The 26407-nt window shown below is 37.0% G+C and overlaps 1 protein-coding gene and 2 long non-coding RNA genes across 3 annotated transcripts; 2 read left to right on the forward strand and 1 right to left on the reverse strand.

Moving 5' to 3' along the window:
• The first annotated feature begins 6145 nt into the window (after positions 1-6145).
• LOC131427120 (uncharacterized) lies at positions 6146-6995 on the forward strand. The gene is made up of 3 exons (XR_009229238.1): positions 6146-6390; positions 6447-6547; positions 6605-6995. It is a non-coding gene; the product is annotated as an uncharacterized LOC131427120 (long non-coding RNA).
• Positions 6996-7004: 9 nt separating this feature from the next.
• On the reverse strand, positions 7005-7740 carry LOC131427119 (uncharacterized). Its single transcript, XR_009229237.1, has 3 exons — positions 7487-7740; positions 7294-7435; positions 7005-7231 (listed from the first exon to the last, which is right to left on the reverse strand). It is a non-coding gene; the product is annotated as an uncharacterized LOC131427119 (long non-coding RNA).
• A 331-nt stretch (positions 7741-8071) lies between these two features.
• LOC131427118 (uncharacterized) lies at positions 8072-9808 on the forward strand. Its single transcript, XM_058590045.1, has 3 exons — positions 8072-8741; positions 8879-9027; positions 9097-9808. Exons 1-3 carry the CDS (start codon positions 8265-8267, stop codon positions 9311-9313), a joined length of 843 nt encoding a protein of 280 aa, XP_058446028.1. The 5' UTR covers positions 8072-8264; the 3' UTR covers positions 9314-9808.
• Positions 9809-26407: the final 16599 nt, after the last annotated feature.

Here is a 26407-nt window from a genome sequence, read left to right on the forward strand (position 1 = left end):
AATATTCTACCGGTTTGAAAGAATCGATCAGAACAAATAGAAGTCGGAAGGAGCAATGTCTGGGCTATACTGCGGGTAGAACTGCCCATTTGAGTGCGCACGTTTTAGATTATCGTAATGAGCTCACATTTCATCGACAGTAACAATTCGATGAAACAAAAATAGTTTCTTTTGTAAAGCCGAAGCAACTGCACACACGTGAATAAACGAACTTCGACGTCCCTTGGTTTCAATTCATACGGCACCTAATTGTCTACATTTTCCCGTTGTTTTTTAACGTTAGAACATGGCTGGTTGAGCAACTCCGAGTTATTTTACAAGTTTTTCTTGCATTTGTGACAGATCTTGATCGAGCAATTCCTACAATTCTTCATCTTCAAACGTTTGTGGCTCTATGTTCGTCTTCCAAATCAAAATGTTCACTTTAAAACCGTGCAACTCACTTTCGCCACGTTCGCTCAGCAAGAGCATGCTCATCACACACTTTCACTCAATAATGACGATTTTCGAGGGCTGTTTTCTTTATATTGAAATAATTTTGCTTCTTGGTTGATACAGCATTTTGAAATTTGAATGTTTTCAAAAACAAACTTACAAGAAAAATTTAGATAAGATGCATAAATTTGACTTCTCTGGTAGAAGATGAAACCTTAATTACATGAACTTGCCTACATGACACTTCATATATCCTACGTTTTCACTCTTGTTCTGTTAGCTTCTACCAGCGTGGAAAGTCCACTACAACCCTGTTACATGATGTTGTGTACAACATTGAAAATGCTTTCTCACAAAAGCAATCTTGCTTGGGAGTTTTCCTAGATATTGAAGGTGCCTTTGATAACGTGTCTTTCAATTCAATTCTGGAAGCTGCCCGTGGTCATGGCATACCTTCAAGTATCACAAATTGGATACACGCAATGCTTAGCAATCGACTTTTTTGTTCATCGCTTCGGCAAGCAGAGATTAAAAAGCTAAGTGTCTGTGGGTGTCCTCAAGGTGGTGTACTATCCCCACTTTTATGGAACCTAGTCGCTGATGGTTTGTTAAGGAAACTTAATAACCTTGGATTTCCGACTTATGGTTTTGCCGACGATTATCATATATTGATAACCGGTATAAGCCTTAACACTCTCTTTGATTTAATGCAACAATCCCTGCGATCTGTTGAACAATGGTGTTGTAAGGTTGGATTATCTGTAAATCAGGGCAAAACATCAATGGTGCTTTTCACTCATCGTAGGATAATCACAGGAGCTCGTCCTTGCAGTTCTTTGGTTCAGAGGTCACTGTGGTCGATCAAGTTGAATACGTCGGGGTTATTCTTGACTCAAAACTGAATTGGTCTGCTCACATTGATTTCAGGATTAAAAGAGCTTGCATGGCTTTCGGCCAATGCAGACGAGCTTTTGGAAAATCATGGGGACTCAAACCCATATATATTCATTGGATCTACACAACTATTGTTAGACCAATTTTAGCATATGGTTGTCTTGTATGGTGGCAGAAAGAAGTCGCGGCAGTTCAGTCAAAACTAAATCATCTCCAACTACTACTGTGAATTAAACCACTACATGTGTTCCTAAAACAAGTAGCATTATCTTGTGTATACCGTCTTAAGGTTACAGTAACCCTTTAGATTATGCTACTAGCCACACTCGCTTGTGGTCTCAAATGGTTACCTGGGATGAGTATTTACCCGCTCCTAGTGACCTAACTCTCACATGCAGTTTTCCTTTCAAAACATTGAATGTGAGCTATCCTCTTCGTGAGGAATGGTTGTCTGGTTGTCTGGAACGACAACTTGATGAACACATAGTTTTTTTATACGGACGGTTCTCTGTTGAATGGTCGTGCTGGTGCTGGTGTCTACTGTCGTGAAATGAGGATGGAGCGGTCTCATTCACTTGGTAGAAACTGTACTGTGTTCCAAGCAGAAATCTACACAATTCTGTATGCAGTACAATCGGCATTTTAGCAGAGGATCTGTGGTAAACGAATTTATTTTTGTTCCGACAGTCAGGCAGCCTTAAAAGCACTCAGTTCGAATGACTCACGGTCGAATCTAGTGATCGCATGTCGAAATCAAATTGAAGACCTCAGCATTTCAAATGCTGTTTACTTCCTATCGGTACCCGGCCATTCTGGTATTACTGGAAATGAATGGGCTGTTGAGTTGGCAGAATGGCGTCGCTTTTGCATGATCTCTAAATCCTCTCGGGGGTTGGAGGTTTTATTAACAGCAGACTGTTCGGGACCTCGTAGAGGTTCAGAATTTACTTCCACTAAATGTGATCCTCAGCAGATTGTTCAACATCTCTTAGGGGTGCAGAATTTACTTCTGCTTTTATGTGTTTTTGTGTCGTCAATTTTTCCCATCCTCCTAGTCCAACCCTTACCATTTCCTTTTAATCCTTCCCTCTTATATATCGGGAAAATGATGCTAAAAACAAATTGATGGCAAGGCACAAATCTCCAAATATCAAGGGGAACGTGCCATTTGAGCCAATTTGTTCTGATTCCTGATACATGAACTTGCCTACATGACACTTCATATATCCTACGTTTTCACTCTTGTTCTGTTAGCTTCTATTGTGGCTTTATGATTTTTTATGATCTACACAGAAAAAGTAATGAACTTTACATGAAATGTCAATCAATAGTCTAGTGAGACAGACCAGAGCTTAAAATTGTCACGCATTCTCAATAAAAGAATCCAATCCAACAGCCTCATTTTGAATATTTTATTGTCCCATTCGTAAATGACCGACACCAGAACAAACGAAGAGAGACGAAGCATCTTTGTTTCTCATTGAAAAAATGAGAGAGAATAATTCACTCTTTCCTCTATGACAAGACGAAACCAAACTAACGTCTTCAGGTAGCAACAGCAGAATTTCAATTTTCATTCTTTCATCGATGTATTGAAAATCTGTGACGCTTGGCTATAAAAAGTAACTAAAATATTCGACAAGTCGAAGTATTTAAATCCCAGAACTTCTTTGGAAACCAAAACTACTACAAACTCGAGCACCAGCAGTTAAAACTTATTGTGAAACCTTTTTCTGTCATTTTCGATTCTCACAGCTTTGGTTGAATATCGACACTGCATACTATGGGATTTTCACTGAAAACTGCAAATGACTGAAAGGGCAAATGAAAGAAAAAACACAATTTTGAAACTACTCTCCCGCTTATGTCATTGACTGGACATGGATTTCGTTCTCATAGTTTGCAAGCGAAACTGAGAGTGACAGTAATTTCTCGTTATTTTAATCTATTTTGAGTCAATGAAAATGACATTTATTAGCTCTGAAACAGACATCAGTTGAGTTTGGAGTCGTACTTTTAACGACGGTTTAAATTTTTTTTGCATCCGATAAAAAAGCTGTAGCCTTGAGAACCTTCATTTGAATTTAAAAATCGGTTAAACCATCGTGAGTGAGTGAATGAGTGTGATCCATTTTGGAATACATTAACACTATTTACGGTGCTTCTGGAATCGTAAACCGGGAACCAATATAGCCAGAATCAGTTTTGAAGTTTGGAGTATAGGCCAGTTTAGAGATTTTTTATGTTTTTTTTTAAATTTTGCCGCGTTAAGGTGAAATGTAGTCCCAAAAATACAAGCAAAACTTCACTGCATCCTTATTGAACATAACTCAAAACTGAGTGACACACCACTCAAATTCATAAAAAAGTGCACGTACTCTAAACTTGAATTGTCATTTATCTACTCATTTTTGAATTAAGGGACGAAGCTGTCAAAATTTGAATATTTTTTCTCAAAACAACAACAAAAATATTTTTTTTGAGTTCCTTGCACTGAAAATAAGTCATTCTTCTTTCTTTCAAATGGAAAGCCCAATAACATGATTCAAAACCATTTCCTTTTGACCGGTTTGGAGTCGAAATTGAACGATTTTGATATCCTTACGTTGGACTTCTCACATACCATAATTAAAACCACAAAATTTCTATTAAAAACATCTATGATTGATGATATATGAGAACCAGATCTATAAAACACACTAAAATATTTGAATTTTACAGCTGACTTAATCTCTCATACGATGTAATTCATAAAGATTTAATTTGTTTAATAACGGAAAATTTAATTTGTAATGACATAATGAGAGATTAGCTTGAATTTTACTGGTTTCGACTGTAACTTGCGTTCTGCTAGCAGCTGCGAGTGTATGAATTTAAATGCACCTTTTACCAGCCAAGCAGATGCATGCTTCTGTGGTTCCGTCGATTAACAGATGTGCTTGCGATCCAATGATTCTCGGTTCAAGTCGCGGCGGTTGCTATCAGTATACTTTTTTTTTCAATGAATTTCATGTCATGGACTTTTAGACACAATATTAAATGTGTAAACTGCGGCGCTATATTTATGTGCATCTAATAAGATGTAAAATTACAGAAGTTTTTTTTTAAGTGTGAGGCAATGAAAAACGACGTATTTTTGCATTCTTATATTCGATAAGAATTTTCCGAGAATGAAAACGAATTGAACTGCTTGAAGTTTTTTTTTCACTCAAATGTTAGAAAATCCAACGCTTACTCTATAGTCTATTGTATGAATAAATGCGAGAGAACTCATGACCTGAGCCAATTTTTCTCATATCCATACTCAAATTTTGACATACTGTTCCAGTTTATGAATTTGAGTAATCGTAACTCAAACCATAAGTTATGTTCAAAGAGTGTGGAATCAGGCGAATCGTCGCACAAAGCATAACAAGCAAAACCGACACATAGAACCCAGAAATATTTTCAGCGATTGAGCGCAGTGGGCTTACCACAAGTTTTGTTGGTTGATTGGTAAAGAATTTTTGAATCTTTTACACAATTAATTACAATTGTTATTGATTACTATTACACTAGAAGTATGAGTATTTATAACTGACTTGAGATTCTTTGTGAAATTTTGCAAAGAACACTATTTTTCAGTTCTAAAATCATCCCCGTGGAACGGAACAATAACTGTTTATACATTTCAAAAATCAATTACGGCTCGGTAAAGAAAAATGTAAAAAATTCTTTGAATACTTAGTTGTGATAATTTTATTTGCGAAAACTTAAGTGTTTTTGGTTTTTCGAAAATCTGTATAGTTTTTGAATAATTGATCAAAAACGCGACGCGCGCATACCGCTACATCTCACCTTAAGTCACGGTACAGAATTTTTAACATACTTTACCCCATAATTCCGGAAATTAATGAAATTTTTACGATTATACCTTATGATCAAAAAAGATCCGGAATTTTCATTTCAAAATTCCCGCGCTTGTCCAATCGGTAAACTTTTATTCTCTCAACGTTGGCAACACTTTTATACACATTCTGTCAAATTTTGACGCATATCGTACGATTAGTTTTTGTTTGGCGTCTATACAAAGAAGTTGAAAAATTTTCGTGTGGCGATTTTTATAATGGATGAAAATTTAGAACAACGTGCTTGCATCAAATTTGGTGTTGCAAATGGATTTAAGTGTTCCGAAACGTTGAAAATGTTAGAAAAGGCCTTTGGTGAATCGTGTCTAGGAAAAACACAGGCATACGAGTGGTATAAATGCTTCAAAGGTGGTCGTACAAGCTTGGATCATGATGAGATCCCTGGCCGCCCAACAACATCTGTTACTGAAGAAAACATTGAATCGGCGAAGCAAATCGTGTTGCAAAATCGTTCTGTATCGATTAGAGAGATTGCTGTGTTGTTGGGCATCTCTCATGGATCAGCCGAACACATTTTAACTGATGTTTTGGGTTTGAAACGCGTCGCTTCTCGGCTGGTGCCAAAAAAAACTGAATTTCATTCAAAAACACCGTCGTGTTGATGTGGCCAAAGAGATGATTTCCAACGCAGATAGTGACCCCACATTCATCGAATGCATCATAACTGGTGATGAAGTGTGGATCTATGAATATGACGTCGAAACCGCACAACAATCGACCGAATAGCGCTTCGAAGGCGAGCCGTTGTTCTAAATTTTCATCCATTATAAAAATGACATGAATGTGTATAAAAGTGTTGCCAACGTTGAGAGAATAAAAGTTCACCGATTGGACAAGCGCGGGAATTTTAAAATGAAAATTCCGGTTCAGTTTTGATCATAAGGTACAGCCGACGACACGACCTGCCACTCGTCTACCAAAACTGTATCGCAAATTTAACTACCCCTCAGTAACTGGTAATGTCAAAACGAAATTGATGGAAACAATTTTGAAACTGGCAACACAAGTTGATAAATTATTGATTTTAAATAACAGTTACCATAACCTTGGTTACTGCTTAGTGAAGACTTGAGAATTGTAAACAAAACAAATGGGAAAACGGGTATTTCTAAGGAAAAATTAAAATTCCTCGAGTGAATAATCTCTTTGTGCAGTAAGTTGCAAGTACTAACGAGAAATGATGATAGATTAATAGAAATCTATTTGTAGGAATGTCCAACTGATCTAGAAATTATCGGATATACTATCCTGCAAAATCGTTTTGTTTTGATTGGTCACTATAAATATCGTTCTCCCCCAGATAGTTTAATGTATGTATTTGTATGAAATAAACGTTTACTTTATATTCCCTTCTATTCATTGTTTAGAAATACAATGTACAATGTTACAAATTAACGTTCGTGCACCGAGTCGTATACGAACTTTGACTTCACCGGATATTTCAGCGAAGCGCTATCGATTAGGGTTGTGTTGCAGCAAGGTAATGACGTCATAATTTTGAAAAAAACAGCTGCACGATTTTAAATAAGCAACACTTTCAAACTCATGGAATGACCATCGTTCAAACTCATGGAATGCCCATCAGAATCGCCAGGCCACTTTGAACTTTTATGGGAAGAAGTTGACCAAAATATGGTAAGCCCAGGAGGGTAATTTTACGCACAGATGGGAACAACCTACTATTTTGAAGTATTACCCTAATCTAACGGAACTGGCATTTAAATACGACATAACAGTTTTTGAACGATAACATTTTTTATTCCGGAGTAGAAAAAAATTATCGTTATTATAAATAATATTGCCAATATTACTATTGTTTCCGCTCAAAATTTCAGGTGGGTAATTACCATCCTTCGAAATTTTCGGATGGATAATACTACTCACCGTACCCACCTTTTTGAGGCCCCCTCCCGAGAGGTGTGGAATTTGCGTCTAACCAGCGCCAGTGGTGGAAAGAATGTACAGAATTTATGGAACCATCGTCAAACCGAGACCTATTTTTGATGAGAATCGATATTAATTATTCGTTTTTATTTTACAAATATTTATTTTATACTCATTTATTTATTGATAGGAGATCTGTGCTGGACTAAATTATACCTGGGAATGAATTCTGGCAAATGGTTTCCTAGGGAGTAGTATATAGACCTTGTTGACTGTTCATGTCCAACTCTAGGAGCATTTATGAAGACGGCGAACTGCAAAGAATAAAATACGTGTTATCTGACAAATAAGATTTAGTCACTTACCTTAATTATTGCAAGCACCGATGATGGCGATTTGAATGTTCCACTTCCCTTATCTGCTCTTAAAAAGTGGGACTGAGGGCACGAAATTTGAATCACCGAACTGTTCTACAATTTCTTCAAATAATTTGTTTATTTATTCTGAATCCTTGGTTACTAGTTCGTAGCAAGTGAATCAGTGTTGCTCGAGAAGATTATTTTTATCGTTTTCAAGGGGCTGCTATATTTTTGGTGACTGACGGTAAATCCCTCACAGACACTTTTTATCTCAATTTTTCTTCGGAGTGTCTGGTCGTGTCGTCGGTACAGCTATCAATACTATGTCAATATATCTATTTGCCATCTATGCTATCAGATGTCAATATATCTAATTGCGTTCAATGGATCGAGTTCATCACTCGTGAACTTACAAGATCAGTTCTTACACTAGCCCACGGACCAGAACTCGAATGATGGCATGAACGGAGAAGCATAGATGAGTGTAGGTACGATTAATCCGAGGTTACCCTACATTTACTCCGTCCGTTGACACTGACAAGTGTATTATATAATCGAAGCAACCACTTATAGAAACAAAAGTGAAAAGAAAAACAAGAAGATGCAAACGAAATGCAGCTTTACAAATCCGTCCACGTGGCATAACGTGTTTTTATTACGTGTTTTAATACTTGTCAATTTTACCTAAGCAGCTTAAAGACAAACACTAGAGAATAAACACAATTACATTGGTTGAGTATTGTATTCACTTTTGCTGCAGAAATAAACACTAGAAAACCCACTGATGAATGGAGAACATATAGAGTGTGCCAGCCAGGCAATCACCCAGCTCAATCTAAGCACTGATTCCGGTTTCTATACGGATTGGAAGTACGAGTACCAGCTGGACACGGAGCAAGCTATCTTGAACACCCACCCAACGGATACCATCATGCCGTCAGTAACGCGAATGATCTCTAGTTTATGCGCACTCTACAAACTACCACACAACATTGAATTTTCTTCCATCGATACGTTGGAACGTTTGTTATCCAAGATCATGGACAATATGGCCGGAACTGCTGCGAAGTGCTTCATCCAACAAATGCCACTGTATGTTTTCACTGTACTAAACCTCGTTAGCAAGTTTTTTGATGCTCACATCAAACTCGATCGTCTTCGTATGAAGCAGATGTTCGAAAAATTCTCACCGCAGCTGCTCTGGTCGGAGGACGGAATGTTGGAGTTAGAGTTCGAAGTGCTAAAAACTCTAAACTACAAGGTTAGTGACGTTTCACTTACATCTAATATCCCGCTCGCTGCCATGAGTTAAACGTCAATTGCCATACATAAACAACAGTTGATACCTCGTGTGCGCGTGTGTTTTTTGGACCGTTTTTTTTTCTTCCTACATTATAGATCAGCCATTCACTTCTTCTGGGCGCGGTTGAACGATTTTCGAAGGAATTCTTATTAACACTCGGAGTGGCCCGGAAGGAGTATGTTGGCGCCATAGGGGTCAAACTGCTGCGGGTCGTTTATGCGCAAAAGTATCACATCTATGACAGGTATATTGTTATTTACATCATGCTGAGTCCCCATTTGGCGGTCCATTAATCTAACCACTTTGTCAACAGTTTGAAACCGAACATGAAATGTGAAGACATGTTCGTGCGATTCAAGTCCAACAAGTTAATTTTAGCAGCTGCCACAGTAACCGCAATTTTGACGTTTTGTGGCACTAATCAGAAGCGAGTAGTTGATCAAATCGTCGAGCAGCTGTCAAATGAATGCTTTGTGGAACCGAACAATATCATGTACTTACGAGACGCTATTCTCAACGTGTTCAATTAACCTTCCTGGCTGTTCTGGTTGACTGGCGTTTAGTGAACAAGCAGCTCAGTAGCTTACCAGAGGCTTACAAGCGCGAAGCTCTTTTTCCTACATGAAATAGCAAATTTGAAACTAGGCTTAGCAATAATGAACCTTTAAGCTGTCCATTCTTTAAGTACTGCTGTATGATTCTGAACAAATATAATTTGTAAGTCGTGAGAGCCAGTTTTTTTGGTTTTAAAACACATTGGAAAATTGATCGTATATTCGTTCTACGAGTTCAACACTTAGTTTATCGATCAATACAACTAATAGTTTCTAATGCTGGAATAAATGCGCAGAAACTGAGATAAATACAGACACGATTGCCTTACGAAATTGACAGTTTAATGTTTATGCATCGCGCAGCGTGTTGAAGTAATACACGAATAACATATAAAACTGCGCAGCATCAATCTTCTGATTTCGCTGACATCCAAAGAAATGGGCGGCAACGAAATCAGCTCTTATTATAGCTCAATTGTATTGATCCCTGGTAGTGACCTTTACTAGAGACATTAATCATAAATCATTGTATTGCACCTTACCAGATCAGTGTTCAAAAGGACTTTAGATTAATTAAGCCCAACTAATGAGAATATATCATAGCAATCATATAAAGCAAGACCGTTTTTATATCAATTTAAATATTGAAGTGATTATGTGATTTGGGCAATTCATCGCTGTTGTAACTACAGTTAATGAAGGTTTTTTTTTGTGATACGTTTTTCCTATCAATTACAGAGCAGTTCAACGCAGTGCTAATTGTTCCAACGTACATATTGAAAACATGGTAAATAAATTTGAACACATAGAAATGTTACATATAGGTCAAAAGTGTTCCGAGGTAGAACGTTATGTATTAATACGGCATGTAGCTCAATATGTAGCAAAGCAAATTCTTGCATTACATTTCTTTTGTGGAATTTAGCCTTTCTGTATCAATAGACTTGGCAGCCGATTCATAGCGTACAGAATCATTGCATGGCTAGTACTACAATCGTACCGACACTAAGAATCCTACCGGTCGGGGCTCGAACATACGCCAACTGACTTGAAACCGCAAGGAACCTTCATTATAGATATCAAAGTAAGAATTCCGGTTTGCACAATCCTCAGTATAATTGACGACATCACCCGTTAATGCATCGTTTTTGGTTGGCTCTCTTATTATAACCATCATACTATTACTACGTATTCGTTAAAGTCCTATTGCCGTATCATATTCTTTTTCGAGACGTAAAGTGGTTATGAACGTGAAGTGGTTAATTTTTTCCGCTAGAATAAGCTTATTTCAGTTTTTAGCCGCACAATGGTCGCACTTAGTTGTTTTGATTTCCTGGCAGCTTTTTTATGCATCGTGCCATGCCCATTTCCGAGGTAACTTAGAAGGTGGCATGATTCACAGTTTGTAGTTTAGAAGGCGTTAAGAATGGATTTGCAGCTCGGTCCCGTCTCGTAATCGTGGGTGGATTCTGTAGAGATACAAATTCGAATCGATTGAGCGATTGATGCTTAACCTTTGGCGAAACCGAAAGTTGTTGCGGTCGATATTTATTGGCAATGCTTTCAAACCGGTCGGGAAGTGGAGCATTCTAGGGTGATCGAATTGCTACATGAATAATGATCATTTGAAAGATCTTTTGAATTACCGTTGATGCTCAAATGTCGGACAGGTTTTGATGCCGGATAACATCCACTTGATAGTTCTAATAATTTTCGAAAATCATACAGAAGTACGCTTGAAACTGAAATTTTTCACAAGTGCTTTTTAGACAAAAAAATCATCGATCAGAAAACTCCCTGCAGAAAACTTCAGTACTGATTATTTGACAACGCGATTCTCACTGAAACTGATTTCGCATGGCAAAAAATTAGTTGTGGAAAGTTCACTAGTGAACATTCGGCTCGATGAAATTCAAGAAAAAAGTTCCCACATTGAATATATCTGATATGATTCTCGAACAGAAGATTTTTGCGAAATGAATTTTCATAGCCGTTGTATCTCAATCCTTTGCAGAACACATTATGAATAGATTCGCCGCTGAACAAAAACTGAACCTTTCTGACAATGTACAGTGTGTGTAGGGTTGTTGATAAGTGGATCAATAGTGGTGATGTATTAGAATTTTAATCGGCACTACATCATTAATAAAGCAGCAAGTGCTGTGATGTTATGTGAAACATGTTATGCAGCTGCCTAAAAAAATTTAGCCATGCCATGTCACTTCGCTTGAATAACGTGCGCAGAAGTAACAGGAGCGCAGACTATCGCTATGTCAATTCAAACGCGCCATTCATACACTGCATCTACTGTGTGTTCGAGACTTGCTGACAATGCTGCGTCCTGTTACTTCAATGAATCAAATTTATTCTAAATAGCGTTTTATTTGGGTTTAATGTAAACAGTGCTGTGTAATTATCCAGCTGGAATTGAAGCAGCCTTTCGTCACTTTAATCACTGTTTGGAATGTGGAAAAAATAGTATGGTTTATATTGACCACCCCACGTGTATCGAAAATATCGCAGTTATTATTTCTCAGTTGCGAATTTATTCAGAGTTTTTTTTATTGATTAAAATATAATAATCCAACCTTGCACGAATCATTTCGGTGTCGAACTAAAGCGTAGTGGAAACTCAACATCGAAATATCACCGGAGACTCTTCGATTATCTCTTTAGCGATATTTCTTTAGATGAAAATTCGTCAAGTTTCGCTGACTCAAAAAATCACTTGGGAACTTCGAGGTTCAGAGTTTTGTGGATGCTTGTTTCATGAATGATAATATCGGAGGTGATTTTTTCAGTCACTGGCCCTTATTACGGGTATCACTATACGATGAAAACCAAAAAAGTGATTTTTAGCTTATTATCGGTATCACTTCACGGTGAAAATTAAGTGACGTGAATTTAGGTCTTTATCACTAAAGTCACTTCAGAGAAAAAATAATTACTTAGATGAGCTTGTTGTTACTACGAATATCAAATCACCAAAATTTTGTTGGAAAAATGATTTTATTTTACTCCAGTGATTATTTCATTGACCGTGACACTGGCAATAGGTAAAATCAAGTGAAGTGACATGTTAAGTGACAGTGAAGTGAAAGTGGATGTGGAAGTGAGAACGGTTATAAGGGCCACTGAATTTTTAAGAAAATCTCATGAACTGATTTTTTTACAAGTGATAGTGAAATAAGCTTTTCCTGATCATGGTTTTCGCAATACTGATTCCACTGCACAGTGGTTCAAAAGTTCAATTTAAAGCTCCTAATTGATATAACATTAAAAATGAGGTATAGTAGCAAAGTTACTCAGAATGATAGGAGCCATGTTTTGAAAATTTTGTTCGTGTGATTAATTGCCCTAAAAATGAGATAAAAATATTAATTTAGTTCAGGGTCAACATAAGGGCTAACTAACTTCGAGAAAGTTGTGAAAAAAGTCATTTACAACAAATTTGCAAAAAGGGGATGGGTATAGTGTGATGGGTAAGTCGATGCCATTTCACGCAGCCCACCTGGGTTCGATTCCCAACCCCGCACATAGGGTCAGAAAATTTTTCTGGCCCGAAGAGGCGAATGAACTTAAGGTTAAAACCTCTATAATCGAAACAAAAAAATTGCAAAAGGTGTTATTCCCGTCACTTAAGTAGAATTCCTGATATAGAGTGTTTTCTTAAACTTAATTTCTATGAGTTTTTTCATGTCGATTTGGAGACATATCGATCGTCCCACTACCAAATGGTCTAACCGTAATACCAGTTTCTCTTGTTTTACTTTTTCTTTCGTGAATTATCAGGTAGATTTTATATTTGAAGCTTAACTCTTCGTATTTTTCAAATATTCTTGTCCTTGATATTTGCAATGATAAGCTTAATTGTATATCTGATTAGATTTTAGTATATATTTATTACCATGGTAATTGTCACAATGAACGTTTTTTTTTTGCACATCGAAGTTTGAATGTTTAGATAGATTACTGAACCATAAATGCATGTTATCAAAAAAATGTTTACATATAAAATGAAAAAGTTACGTTTGTTATATGAAAACTCGTATCACATATTTTGTCACAATTTTCGAATTATTTTTCGTGCTTTTTATATGCATTTCTGGTAATTCTTACCATTTCAAGGTAGCAACCATGTCTCATATACATCATACATACAAATATAGAGCAGACATACGACTTGATGGTCTTATATCTGTCTTGCAAACATCAACAGGGCGAACGTCAACAGAGTATTTATACTCCTATGAAATTATTTAAAATTTTCAAATAGAGCAATTCTTTTTAATTTGAAATCCTTCAAATGGAACAGCCGAATTTGAAACTGAAAACAGAAACTGGATTCTGTATCTGGAACTGAATTCTGAGCCTGAAACTATATTCAGGATCTGATTTCTTGATACTGGAACAGAGTTCTGGACTTGAGCTGACCGAAATCAGGCGCTTAAGATACACTTGCTTTACTTCCTGCGCAGGCTTTTTTTTACAAGGTGAAATGCATTTACGCACATAGTGTGGGACTCTTCACAGGACTACCACTGTATAATTGGAACTACCCACTAAAACACCTTGAATCTCCAACCCTAACTCCCCGGAATTACAGTTAGGTATTACTTCGGGGTGGAAGGCTCTCGGTGTTCCCGGACTTATGCATCGTCATGGACGTCTTCGTCGTTCTATCCTACTTTTGGGGCATTTATCTCGATTTTGAGCCACTCATTTCACTACAGGGGGTCGACCAGAAGGATGTCGAGGTCGATCCGGCGATTCCGGTTGGAGTTTAGCTTCCGGTTCGCTGGTGGCTCGACGACCCAGGGCTGGTCTACGTCACGAACTACTCGGCTAATCAATCTAGCCTACACCGACGGAAAAGTTCCCCGCGCAGGCTAGAGTGAACGAAAAGTATAGCGCATTTTATACTTGATTAGACATCTGTGAAAAAAATATGTGCATAGTCCATCCTCCGTAGTACATACAGACAAATAAGCCCAGTATATGAAAACTGCTTTTGGTCCAAATGAACCAGATTCTGATTGGCTGATTTTGATGTTGCTACCCGCACATTGTGAAAAGAAAAAAACATTTGCAGGGTACACGAGCAATGATACCAAGTATAAAGAAAATCAGAAAACAAGTTTATTCAAATGTATAATTTTAGCTCACCAATGAACATGAAAATTTTCAGAGAATGTTTCACTTTTTTTCAATCTCATTTGTAATAAATGTTTATAGTGGAAGCACTGTGTAATTAAAACCAGCATGAAGCCGTTTTTCTTTAGTGAATTAAAGTGTAACCAAAAAAGATCTGTTAAATTAGTGTAAATTCTTCAGTAAAACTAGTTCAACGGTGCTCCAACTCCTCATATTAAAAATGGCTCAACGATGGACCTATGTCTGCCGGGTTTGTTTAACGGAAAAATGGCATTCGGTTCAACGGTCTGTTTCAAAATCGGCAAACGAAGGTCCCGCGTTTGCCTCCCGTTGAACGATTGATTGGACTTTCATTTGACCAACGATCCAACGTATTGGACCAACGATGGACCACCATTAAGCGTTTTTTTTTTCTAAGAGGGTAGATTTACGAGAAGAATGAAGTTTTGTGTTCCAAACTGTGGGTGCTCTAAGCATTTCTATCCAAACTTTGTCTTTTTCCGGTTTTCAAAAGATCCGGTAATACGTCAACAATGGATTCGATTTTGCGTTCATCATGAGATATTTCGTGTTTTGTCATCAAAGCAGGAATGAGAATGGCGTAAGTAAAACTGTAGAAATGATAATAAAATATAGTAACAAGTTTTTTTTTAAAGTTTCATTTTTCAAGTGGAGAAAAGTCAGATTATTTCACTAATGTTCCATCGATAAAAGTGACATATGGCGATGAATGCGATGAGGTGGAAAAAGTTGAAAACAATTGATTACTCTATCCTGTGGCTGAAACCAAATTTACAAATTTAAGCATTCTTTAATAAAGCGATTTGTAACTTTTCGTTTGAAGACAGGAGATGATAAATACAAGGCAAAAAAAAATTCAACTGTTGAAGTATGCTCAATTATTTGTTTTTAAACATTAATATGTAATAAAAAAATGCATTCAACAAAAAAAATTTCATGTTTATTTCAAATCAAAGACCGACTTAAAGAGTCTAAAAATTTAAAGTAAATAAATATTTTTTTCTTAGCATAAAGTAATTAAAAAATTTGTAAATATGGCTACACTGTAGCCGATACGTTGGTATTTATTCCACAGGGCGAAAACGACGAGAAGGATGATTTCGACTGTCCCACGACAAAAGGGCCTAACTGCAAATGACAGTTTCTCTTTGTTTACTTTTTCTTTCACGATTTACAGAACTGATTTTATATTTGACGCTTTACTCTTCGCAAAACTTTCAAGGTAAAACTACAAGCTTTCGATTTATATTGGACACTTTAGAGAATTTGCAATAATGGCTCCGTAATAATCAAAAGAGAAAGTAAACAAAGAGAGGCTCTCATCTGCAGTTAGGCCCTTTTGTCGTGGGACTATCGATTTGGAAGGAAGAATAGGAAGCCAGTTTTTTTTTTTTATTCAACAATATAATATAATTTTTTAGGCACACTGCTTAAGCTCTAAGATGCCGGCTTTTTCTAATTTTAGTTAACGACTAATATAAAGCTGTAATATTGGTGTTGAAATTGTCTATTCTCGAGAATCCAGTCTACAGCTGGCAATCCGCAGTGGTTGATGAACTGAATATAGCGTGTGTCTTCCAGATGACGTTGGTAAATATTTATGCTGGCCGCATCCTTTGGTCCGTATGGGTCCGCGGGAAACACCCCCAGGCTACGCAGACCCGGCGGGTGGCCCGCATGCTGGTCATCGATTGGAGCGGTCTTCCATTGGGGTTGATTGTTATGTTACGGAAGAGAATAAAAGAGACATAGACTAGTAAATATTGTAGAAAAACGGGGTAAAAAGGGGATATGGGAACGAAATGCCTAGAAAACGACAGAGATCTAATTAGTTGACAACGAGATGGTGAAGAGACGGGGAAAGGGAGAACAGAAAAGTTAGTGACAACAAAAAGGAAGCCAGTTGTCTGGTGTCTTAGGGGTGTGAGCAAAAAGTTCCTGTCAAAATTTTTGTGCTAGAGTCTGAAAATTTATAACGTTTGTTTATTTGTTTATGTCGTTAAAATTCTGCGTTTTCAAAATGTCGCGTATTGAAAAGGAAGTGAAAATTAAGGTTCTGGACACATGGCTAAGTGAGAAGGGTATTACTATGCAATAATTGGCGAAGTGGTATGGAATTCATTATGCCAGAGTTAAAACCATCATTAATAAGTTTGGGGAACACTATTCTTTGCATGAGCTACCAGGAAGAGGCAGAAAAACCGGTTCTTCCAACCCGGAACTGGACCAGAAAGTGGTATCTCTAATCATGCAGAACAAATCATTGTCAATACGTGATTTGGCCAAAAAAGCAGGAACGAGTGTCGGAATAATCCAGCGTATGAAGAGGCGAAATCACCTAAAGACCTACAAGAAGCAGAAAATCTCGGAACAAAGTGTAGAACAGAAGAAACGAGCAGAAACAAGAGCCTGGAAATTGTATTCGCATCTTTTGAAGTGTCCGCATGCATGCGTTTCGATGGACGATAAGAATTATGTAAAGCAGGACTCAAAAACCCTTTCAGGTTCACAATACTTTACTGTCGTCGTTGGGGAGGATGTGAGCGATGCGGACAGGTCGATTCAAGTGGAGAAATTCGGTCGAAATATGGTTTGAAGCAGACCCTGTCAGCTTGGAGCGAAATTAATCTTTAGTTCAGCAACGCCATCGCACGGCATCACATTCAATATATCATATCAATTGTATGGGTGCGCAGTGCTGCTATTTTGGCGCGCACGAATTTGACATTTCTCTTCTCTACTTCTATGTACGAGATTCGATGCGGACTTGCCTGAGGGCGCCATGTTCACAAAAAAGGATGTTACCAATGATTTGTTCGTGAAATGTGAAAGCTGGATATCTTGTTAATATGATGTCTTTGTTTAAAGTCAACCATTTCTTACACTACCGGAACTATAAATGGAGAAATCTATCGATATGAGTGTCTCCAGAAGAGATTGCTGCCTTTATATAAGAAGCATAGTACACCTCCACTGTTTCGGTCGGATTTAGCGTCGGCTCACTATGCCAAAACCACTCTCAATTGTCTTGCGGAAAAGGGTATAAATTTCGTTGAGAAAAATATCAATCCACAAAATTGCCCTCAGCTTCGACCCATCGAACGTTACTGGGCAATCGTGAAGAGGGTCTTCAAGAAGACTGGTAAGGCAGCTGGGAACATGTAGGAGTTCAAATAAATTTGGGCTCAAGCGTCCAAAAAGTGCGATGCAACACTTGTCCGGAACTTGAAGAAGAGCGTTCGAACAAAAGTTCGAAAAATCGTGAAGGAATAACTTAAATTTCATCCGGTTTTCATTATGCTCAAGTTTAACCACGTACAATAAAGGATCAATTTTTAGTTTGAATAAAATATCGTTTTTTATCATAATTTGAAAAAAGAATTTGTGGATAGCTTATTTTCGATACACTCCTTAGACCGTTAAAACTTCAACCTTTCGTCACTTCTACTAATTCGCTTCTGAAGCCAATTGAAAAATAATCGCTATGTCTTGAATTTAATACCGGCTTCCTTCATTATTGATTACAAATGATTCATTAAAATGATTTTGATACGCCTTCAGATTTTGTCTTTTCCTGTTTTAAGAATTCTGAACAAACTGTATTCGAGCTTAAAACTGAAACAATTATTTTTCGATTATTATTTCTCACCTCGCAGTTGTAGGAAGAGGAATACTTTAGGTTTTCCTTAGAATCTATAACGTTTTCGAAGAAACGATCGAAGGTGAAACAACCTGTTTTATTTATTTTCAATAAACATAAAATCTCCCAAATCCAGGCCAAAATTTATGCGCCATAAATTTCAAGTGACATTTAACGTTAGTTCTATTACCAATAGACCTAAGACCAACGCTTCAACCCTAAACACAACAGTGAAAGGGATTGATAGATAGCAAGTTTCTGGAACAATTTGATACAAAGTTGTTTGTTTGTTCAGTCAATCGGTTCATTTATTTGCTAAGGACGGTTAATGAATATCATTTCATGATACGCGGAAATATTTACCGGATTTTGGCCTTCTTTTCAAGATCAATCAATTTTTTGTTTTCGAATTAATTTCAGTTCTCATCGTACAAGTCGTTGTCCAAAATAGTAAACATAGTGTTCATGCAAGCTACAGGCAAAAATTATTTTTGTTTCATAAAAAAAATCCGAGTTCAACAACAAACAACAAACACGTTATATAGAGAAATATTGAGTCACCCTAATAATCATCCAGTCACTAAAATGCATGATTATAAATTGGACAATAACCGTTCGCCACTTATTTATTTCCATTGGTAATGAAGCTATTATAGTGCTGGAAAAGACTCCAGGATGCAGGAAAGCAGCTTTGTTTCTCGATCTGCGTTTTCCACTAATCGATTTCACAATTAGACAGGATCCGATTTCTGCGCAATTCAAGAAATGCCTTAACCGTGAGAAAAAATAATTCATTCACAGCATTGTTTTCATTGATCAAAGTTCATAAAAATGCTTAGAATTCCAGTCACGAGCCCGACCCGAACCACTTCAACTTAGCGAAATTCACCATTCGATTAATATTTTGTCTTAGCTGTCATTCCGTCAGGCATCAACAATTAACATAACAAGATTATCGAGCGATGACTGATGGTGTTCTGATTTTTCGGAGGCGGAACGAATACAATTTGAAACTAATACGACCAAATTGGACAGTCATGTAAAGGCACTATGTAATCTTAATTGCCCAAATCGTATAGAAGTCTCCGGCCGGCTTTCAGCGAGCAACCTGCTAATTTGATCTTAGCAGGCGCCCACTTCTGCTATCTCTTCCATCGGTGCCCATTATTGCTGGCGACTTGGAACACTTGTTGCATTAAACCGGACCGGTTTGGGTGGTAGCTAAATGGCAATGGAAGGTGTCTCACGTAACTTTCAATCGCTGTTATTTTAATTGTTCTAACACTAGTAACGGTAGTCGTACTGGCGGCTTTCGGCGTTGAAACTGGGCAGCGCGCTTAGCACGGTGAAGGCAAACGAAGCGAAAACTGATTTTATCCACCGGTTAAAAATTGAACTTGAAATATTTTTTTTTCAACACGGTAGCGATTGGCGTTGCCAAGCAATGGTTTTCGTCATACCGAAGAACGCTAGCCTGCGACCACAGCGAGTGGGAGTGCCTGACTTGTGACATGTAGTTAACGTCTTAATTTACATTAATCGAACATGCTAAATTGAACGATTTGCTTGCTACTTCAATTCGATCATAAATCTGAGCATGCTTAAGTTTGGCCTCGTGACATTGCTACCGGTTTATGACCACTTGACATGCTCTTCTTGCTTCTGGTAGAAGGTATTTTTTATAATTGAAAAATTTTAATGAGCAATTCCAGAAATGGGTAAAAAGTCATCAAAATTCGTTTACTCCGATTTGGATGAAACTTCACACAAGTCTTCAGTATAGCAATCCATTTGTTTTGCACGAGTGGAGACACCAATTCTAATCTTGTTTTTTATTAAACTTAAAAGGTCCAACAAAACCGGTCATAACTTCAATCCTAGCGAATTCGTCAGCTCATTTATTTCCAGTAACATCAGAATGACCGGGTGCACACAAGAGATTTACGGAATATGATAACCCGAGCTTTAGGATTAGAGTTCGTTAAGTGATTACTATTATAAATGATGACTACAAGCTGTATCCCGATCAGATGCACATAACAAAATCATAACACAAGTATATCAACAATTGATATGTATAACAGTTTGTGTTATTTTGAGATGTTTAACGAATGAAAACGGTTGAAAATTAAAACTTATGATATCATGATTATGATGATGTTTTTCATGTGCAAGACTCATGATGAAGTTCAATAATGGAAAATTCCGTAGCTTTATATTGGAATATAATGATCAGAATTTTGAAAAAACTAAAAGAAGAAAACAGATCACTAAATAAATTATTCATTTAATAAAAACAATTTTAGATTGAAACGATGCTAAAAGTTAGGTGGGATACAGTTTTTCTGTGTTAAATTTTTTACAACTATTATAAATTTCTGCTTTCGGACTTCTGTAGTTATATAGAATTCAATAATAATAGTGATACAAACGTTCCAAAATCTGTTACGATTTGGTTCCTGCTAAAGTCTTTTTTGATATGATTTTTGTTGTTTTAACAGCTTACCGGCCAAAAATGTTTCTAAATTTGTTACAAAACATTTCTGAATTAAATTACTCCAGTTGTTATTATTCTGTTATTACCATCTGATCGGAATGGCAATCAGAACTGCAATATATTCGTTCAGCACAACTACCTGAGCTATCTGTACTCCGCGAAGTATCGTACAAATTTTTGCTTGAAATACGGTGCAGAAGTTGTCAAATGAAAAAATAATTCTCTATTATTATTTTCCGTCAATAAACACCAGCACCGGATCGACCGTCCTACAACGAATTGTTAGTTTAACAAGTTTTATATTCTTTTTCATTTATCTCATATTCTTTATTTAGTTATCTATTTAGTTATCGCTTCTACCAGTCAGCAAGCTTTTGTTCAAGGATAGGGATAATACACTACATATTATAAACAGTAGGATTTTTCATAACTTAGCTTGTTATTTCAGTAATAATATAAAAACATTTTAAAATAACCGCAACATGGAATACCGGAAGATCACCCAATTTTTCAACAACAGGAAACCAATTTTAACAAAAAATTATTTATTTCGTGATTCGACAATACTTCTATCTGGATCCTTGATCTGTCAACAAATTTAGAAAAACCAAAGTAGATTTACTACTCAAGTTGAAATAAATAAATGCAGAACTTAGCGAGATTTTACTAAAAGTTACCGTTCCAAACTGACATGAAACCAAATATTAAAAACAATAGACTATTTGATCTCGAATATTGTTAAGTTTTTCTTCACACTTGAAGTAAACCAAATGGAAAAGAAAACCAACGGTTATGTGCCCTGAGCAGAGCTAATAAAAGTCATGACTGAAAAATAGACGAAAATGACAAGAAATTACTGTCACTCTCAGCTTCGCTTGCAAACTATGAGAACGAAATCCATGTCTAGTCAATGACATAAGCGGGACAGTAGTTTCAAAATTGTGTTCTTTCTTTCATTTGCCCTTTCAGTCATTTGCAATTTTCAGTGAAAATCCCATAGTATGCAGTGTCGATATTCAACCAAAGCTGTGAGAATTGAAAACGACAGAAAAAGGTTTCACAATAAGTTTTAACTGTTGGTGCTCGAATTTGTAGTAGTTTTGGTTTCCAAAGAAGTTCTGGGATGTAATTACTTCGATTTGCCATATTTTAGTCACTTTTTGTAGCCAAGCGTCACAGATTTTCAATACATCGATGAAAGAATGAGAATTGAAATTCTTCTGTTGCTACCTGAAGACGTTAGTTTGGTTCTAGGACAGGACCAGACAACTGGCTTCTTTTTCCAGAAAAATATTTCTCTTCTTATTCCGGTTGCTCCCTGCTGTAAATAATAAATGCCTCGGGATCACTGTTGCCAGTAGAGATAATTATTGATTCTTAAAACTTTCTCCCCTTATAACATGCAATTATTTATCATTTGAAAACACTTAGACAAATGTTATATCGGTCAAAAATATAGCTCTGGATTCACTTTGATCAGATGTTTGTTTTGAAGAAAACGTTTAGTTGAAACAGCTTAATAAAATTTTTCTAAAACACTCAATTTTGGGTATCAATATTCTCGTCCATATCACACTTCGTGATTTCAGGCTTTCTCTTTGTATCATCCAGTGATTGTTAAATGTACTCGTATACTTTCCGCATTGACAGAACTTAAAAACAAATTGAACTTAAATCCTATTGAAATTAATAATTTTGAAATATGGCCCGAAAAAAAATATATCCAATATCAAGCTACATTGTTACCGACGATACTGACAACACTTTTTCTACCACCCTGCAGTAATATTGATTTCAACAACTTGTATTTGCTTATGTCAATTTCAACCAATCACAAGCTGGTCCGAAATTGGTCCTAAAAGTGGATTAACAATTGTCAGGTCCTGTCCTAGGTTTGGTTTCGTCTTGTCACAGAGGAAAGAGTGACGTTGGCAATTATACTCTCTCATTTTTTCGACGAGAAACGAAAATGCTTCGTCTCTCTTCGTTTGTTGTGGTATCGGTCATTTACGAATGAGTCAGTAAAACATTGAAAATAAGACTGCTGGAATGGTTTCTTTCATTGAGAATGCGTGACAATTTTATGCTCTGGCCCTGAGCACCAATATAGGCTAACCTCTAAATGATAAATGAAATCATTTAAAGCGTTACTTCGAGGCATCTTCGGAACACGATCAGTATTTTCGATAAATTTGTGTACATCTATGAGTAGTTGTCAATTTATATTAGTTTAAGTAAATACATTGCAATTTGTCATGTTTTGAAGTCGAGTTATGATAAAGATAAATAAAGGGTAATGAAAGTTCCCATTTATAAATCCATTCAATCACTATGTCAAAATTTTTCGACGTCTGCATCAACTACCAAAATAAGTAAAGTAAAGATGTAAATTACTGATAGTTAGCTGATTTTTGAAATTAATAAATAAATATAGAATTTAGTTGCTTAGTCTAATTCGTTTTATGAAATTGTCAGTTTTTCTAGTTGAATTTACGTTTCGTCTTAGACTCATCAATGCGTAGCAGTTTATGTTGAACTGCAACTTCCGACCTGACGGTGAATGACAACATAAACTGCTATGCACTGATGAGTCTAAGACGAAACGAAAATTCAAGTAAAATTGGTTATGTGTACCTAGTATAAATAAGGGGGCAAAAACTCTTTGCCTCTCAAAACTTACTAGCTTTTCTAGTTTAAGCGTAAAATATTTTTTGTATAAGAAAACTACACCACGCAAGACTAAACCATACGTTTTGTTTAACTTTTCAGAATTACAGCGGAATACTGATGAAATGAAAATCAATTATGAAAATTAAAACCTTGATAATGGAAATCCGTTTTGACAATCCCTGATCAATCTAATGATCATTGTTTAAACCAATGGCATAAAAATTATCTTGATTAACCTATTTTTTTATTATTATCTATTTTACGTTGAAAAAATCACGTAAAATCACATGTAAATGACTTATAATTTACAAATTTAAGCCTTGTGGGTAGTAGAAAAAAATAATAGACGCCAATTGGATAATAGATCAGAAAAGTTTGGGAATCACTGTTCTAGACATAGTCGTCCTTTGGATATTTAAACATGAAAGAATTTTATTAAATCTTTGCTCCAAAATTGGTAATTATGACGAATTTCGCACCAACTCGAACAAATGTTGACGTCACCCTTTGTCTAGACTGTCTTTTGAAATTGGCTAAACATGTTTTTTACCAATTTTTTAAAATCGGTCAACTTGTTATAAAGTATTCTGTGAAATCTTCCCACAAATTGAGTTTCATTGGGTACTTAAAAGATTATGACTTTTAGTTTAGTTTAGTCTTCGATAAAAAGATTCTGGAGAAAATTAAGTTTGAGCAAGAAAAAGTTTTAATTTTTAAATAATTTTAAGAAAATCAGAAGACAGAAGACAGAAGACAGAAGATAGAAGACAGAAGACAGAAGACAGAAGACAGAAGACAGAAGACAGAAGACAGAAGACAGAAGACAGAAGACAGAAGACAGAAGACAGAAGACAGAAGAGAGAAGAGAGAAGAGAGAAGACAGAAGACAGAAGACAGAAGACAGAAGACAGAATACAGAAGACAGAAGACAGAAGACAGAAGACAGAAGACAGAAGACAGAAGACAGAAGACAGAAGACAGAAGACAGAAGACAGAAGACAGAAGACAGAAGACAGAAGACAGAAGACAGAAGACAGAAGACAGAAGACAGAAGACAGAAGACAGAAGACAGAAGACAGAAGACAGAAGACAGAAGACAGAAGACAGAAGACAGAAGACAGAAGACAGAAGACAGAAGACAGAAGACAGAAGACAGAAGACAGAAGACAGAAGACAGAAGACAGAAGACAGAAGACAGAAGACAGAAGACAGAAGACAGAAGACAGAAGACAGAAGACAGAAGACAGAAGACAGAAGACAGAAGACAGAAGACAGAAGACAGAAGACAGAAGACAGAAGACAGAAGACAGAAGACAGAAGACAGAAGACAGAAGACAGAAGACAGAAGACAGAAGACAGAAGACAGAAGACAGAAGACAGAAGACAGAAGACAGAAGACAGAAGACAGAAGACAGAAGACAGAAGACAGCAGACAGAAGACAGAAGACAGAAGACAGAAGACAGAAGACAGAAGACAGAAGACAGAAGACAGAAGACAGAAGACAGAAGACAGAAGACAGAAGACAGAAGACAGAAGACAGAAGACAGAAGACAGAAGACAGAAGACAGAAGACAGAAGACAGAAGACAGAAGACAGAAGACAGAAGACAGAAGACAGAAGACAGAAGACAGAAGACAGAAGACAGAAGACAGAAGACAGAAGACAGAAGACAGAAGACAGAAGACAGAAGACAGAAGACAGAAGACAGAAGATAGAAGACAGAAGACAGAAGACAGAAGACAGAAGACAGAAGACAGAAGACAGAATACAGAAGACAGAAGACAGAAGACAGAAGACAGAAGACAGAAGACAGAAGACAGAAGACAGAAGACAGAAGACAGAAGACAGAAGACAGAAGACAGAAGACAGAAGACAGAAGACAGAAGACAGAAGACAGAAGACAGAAGACAGAAGACAGAAGACAGAAGACAGAAGACAGAAGACAGAAGACAGAAGACAGAAGACAGAAGACAGAAGACAGAAGACAGAAGACAGAAGACAGAAGACAGAAGACAGAAGACAGAAGACAGAAGACAGAAGACAGAAGACAGAAGACAGAAGACAGAAGACAGAAGACAGAAGACAGAAGACAGAAGACAGAAGACAGAAGACAGAAGACAGAAGACAGAAGACAGAAGACAGAAGACAGAAGACAGAAGACAGAAGACAGAAGACAGAAGACAGAAGACAGAAGACAGAAGACAGAAGACAGAAGACAGAAGACAGAAGACAGAAGACAGAAGACAGAAGACAGAAGACAGAAGACAGAAGACAGAAGACAGAAGACAGAAGACAGAAGACAGAAGACAGAAGACAGAAGACAGAAGACAGAAGACAGAAGACAGAAGACAGAAGACAGAAGACAGAAGACAGAAGACAGAAGACAGAAGACAGAAGACAGAAGACAGAAGACAGAAGACAGAAGACAGAAGACAGAAGACAGAAGACAGAAGACAGAAGACAGAAGACAGAAGACAGAAGACAGAAGACAGAAGACAGAAGACAGAAGACAGAAGACAGAAGACAGAAGACAGAAGACAGAAGACAGAAGACAGAAGACAGAAGACAGAAGACAGAAGACAGAAGACAGAAGACAGAAGACAGAAGACAGAAGACAGAAGACAGAAGACAGAAGACAGAAGACAGAAGACAGAAGACAGAAGACAGAAGACAGAAGACAGAAGACAGAAGACAGAAGACAGAAGACAGAAGACAGAAGACAGAAGACAGAAGACAGAAGACAGAAGACAGAAGACAGAAGACAGAAGACAGAAGACAGAAGACAGAAGACAGAAGACAGAAGACAGAAGACAGAAGATAGAAGACAGAAGACAGAAGACAGAAGACAGAAGACAGAAGACAGAAGACAGAAGACAGAATACAGAAGACAGAAGACAGAAGACAGAAGACAGAAGACAGAAGACAGAAGACAGAAGACAGAAGACAGAAGACAGAAGACAGAAGACAGAAGACAGAAGACAGAAGACAGAAGACAGAAGACAGAAGACAGAAGACAGAAGACAGAAGACAGAAGACAGAAGACAGAAGACAGAAGACAGAAGACAGAAGACAGAAGACAGAAGACAG

This window comes from Malaya genurostris, chromosome 2, assembly GCF_030247185.1.
Source record: "Malaya genurostris strain Urasoe2022 chromosome 2, Malgen_1.1, whole genome shotgun sequence".
NCBI lineage: Eukaryota > Metazoa > Arthropoda > Insecta > Diptera > Culicidae > Malaya > Malaya genurostris.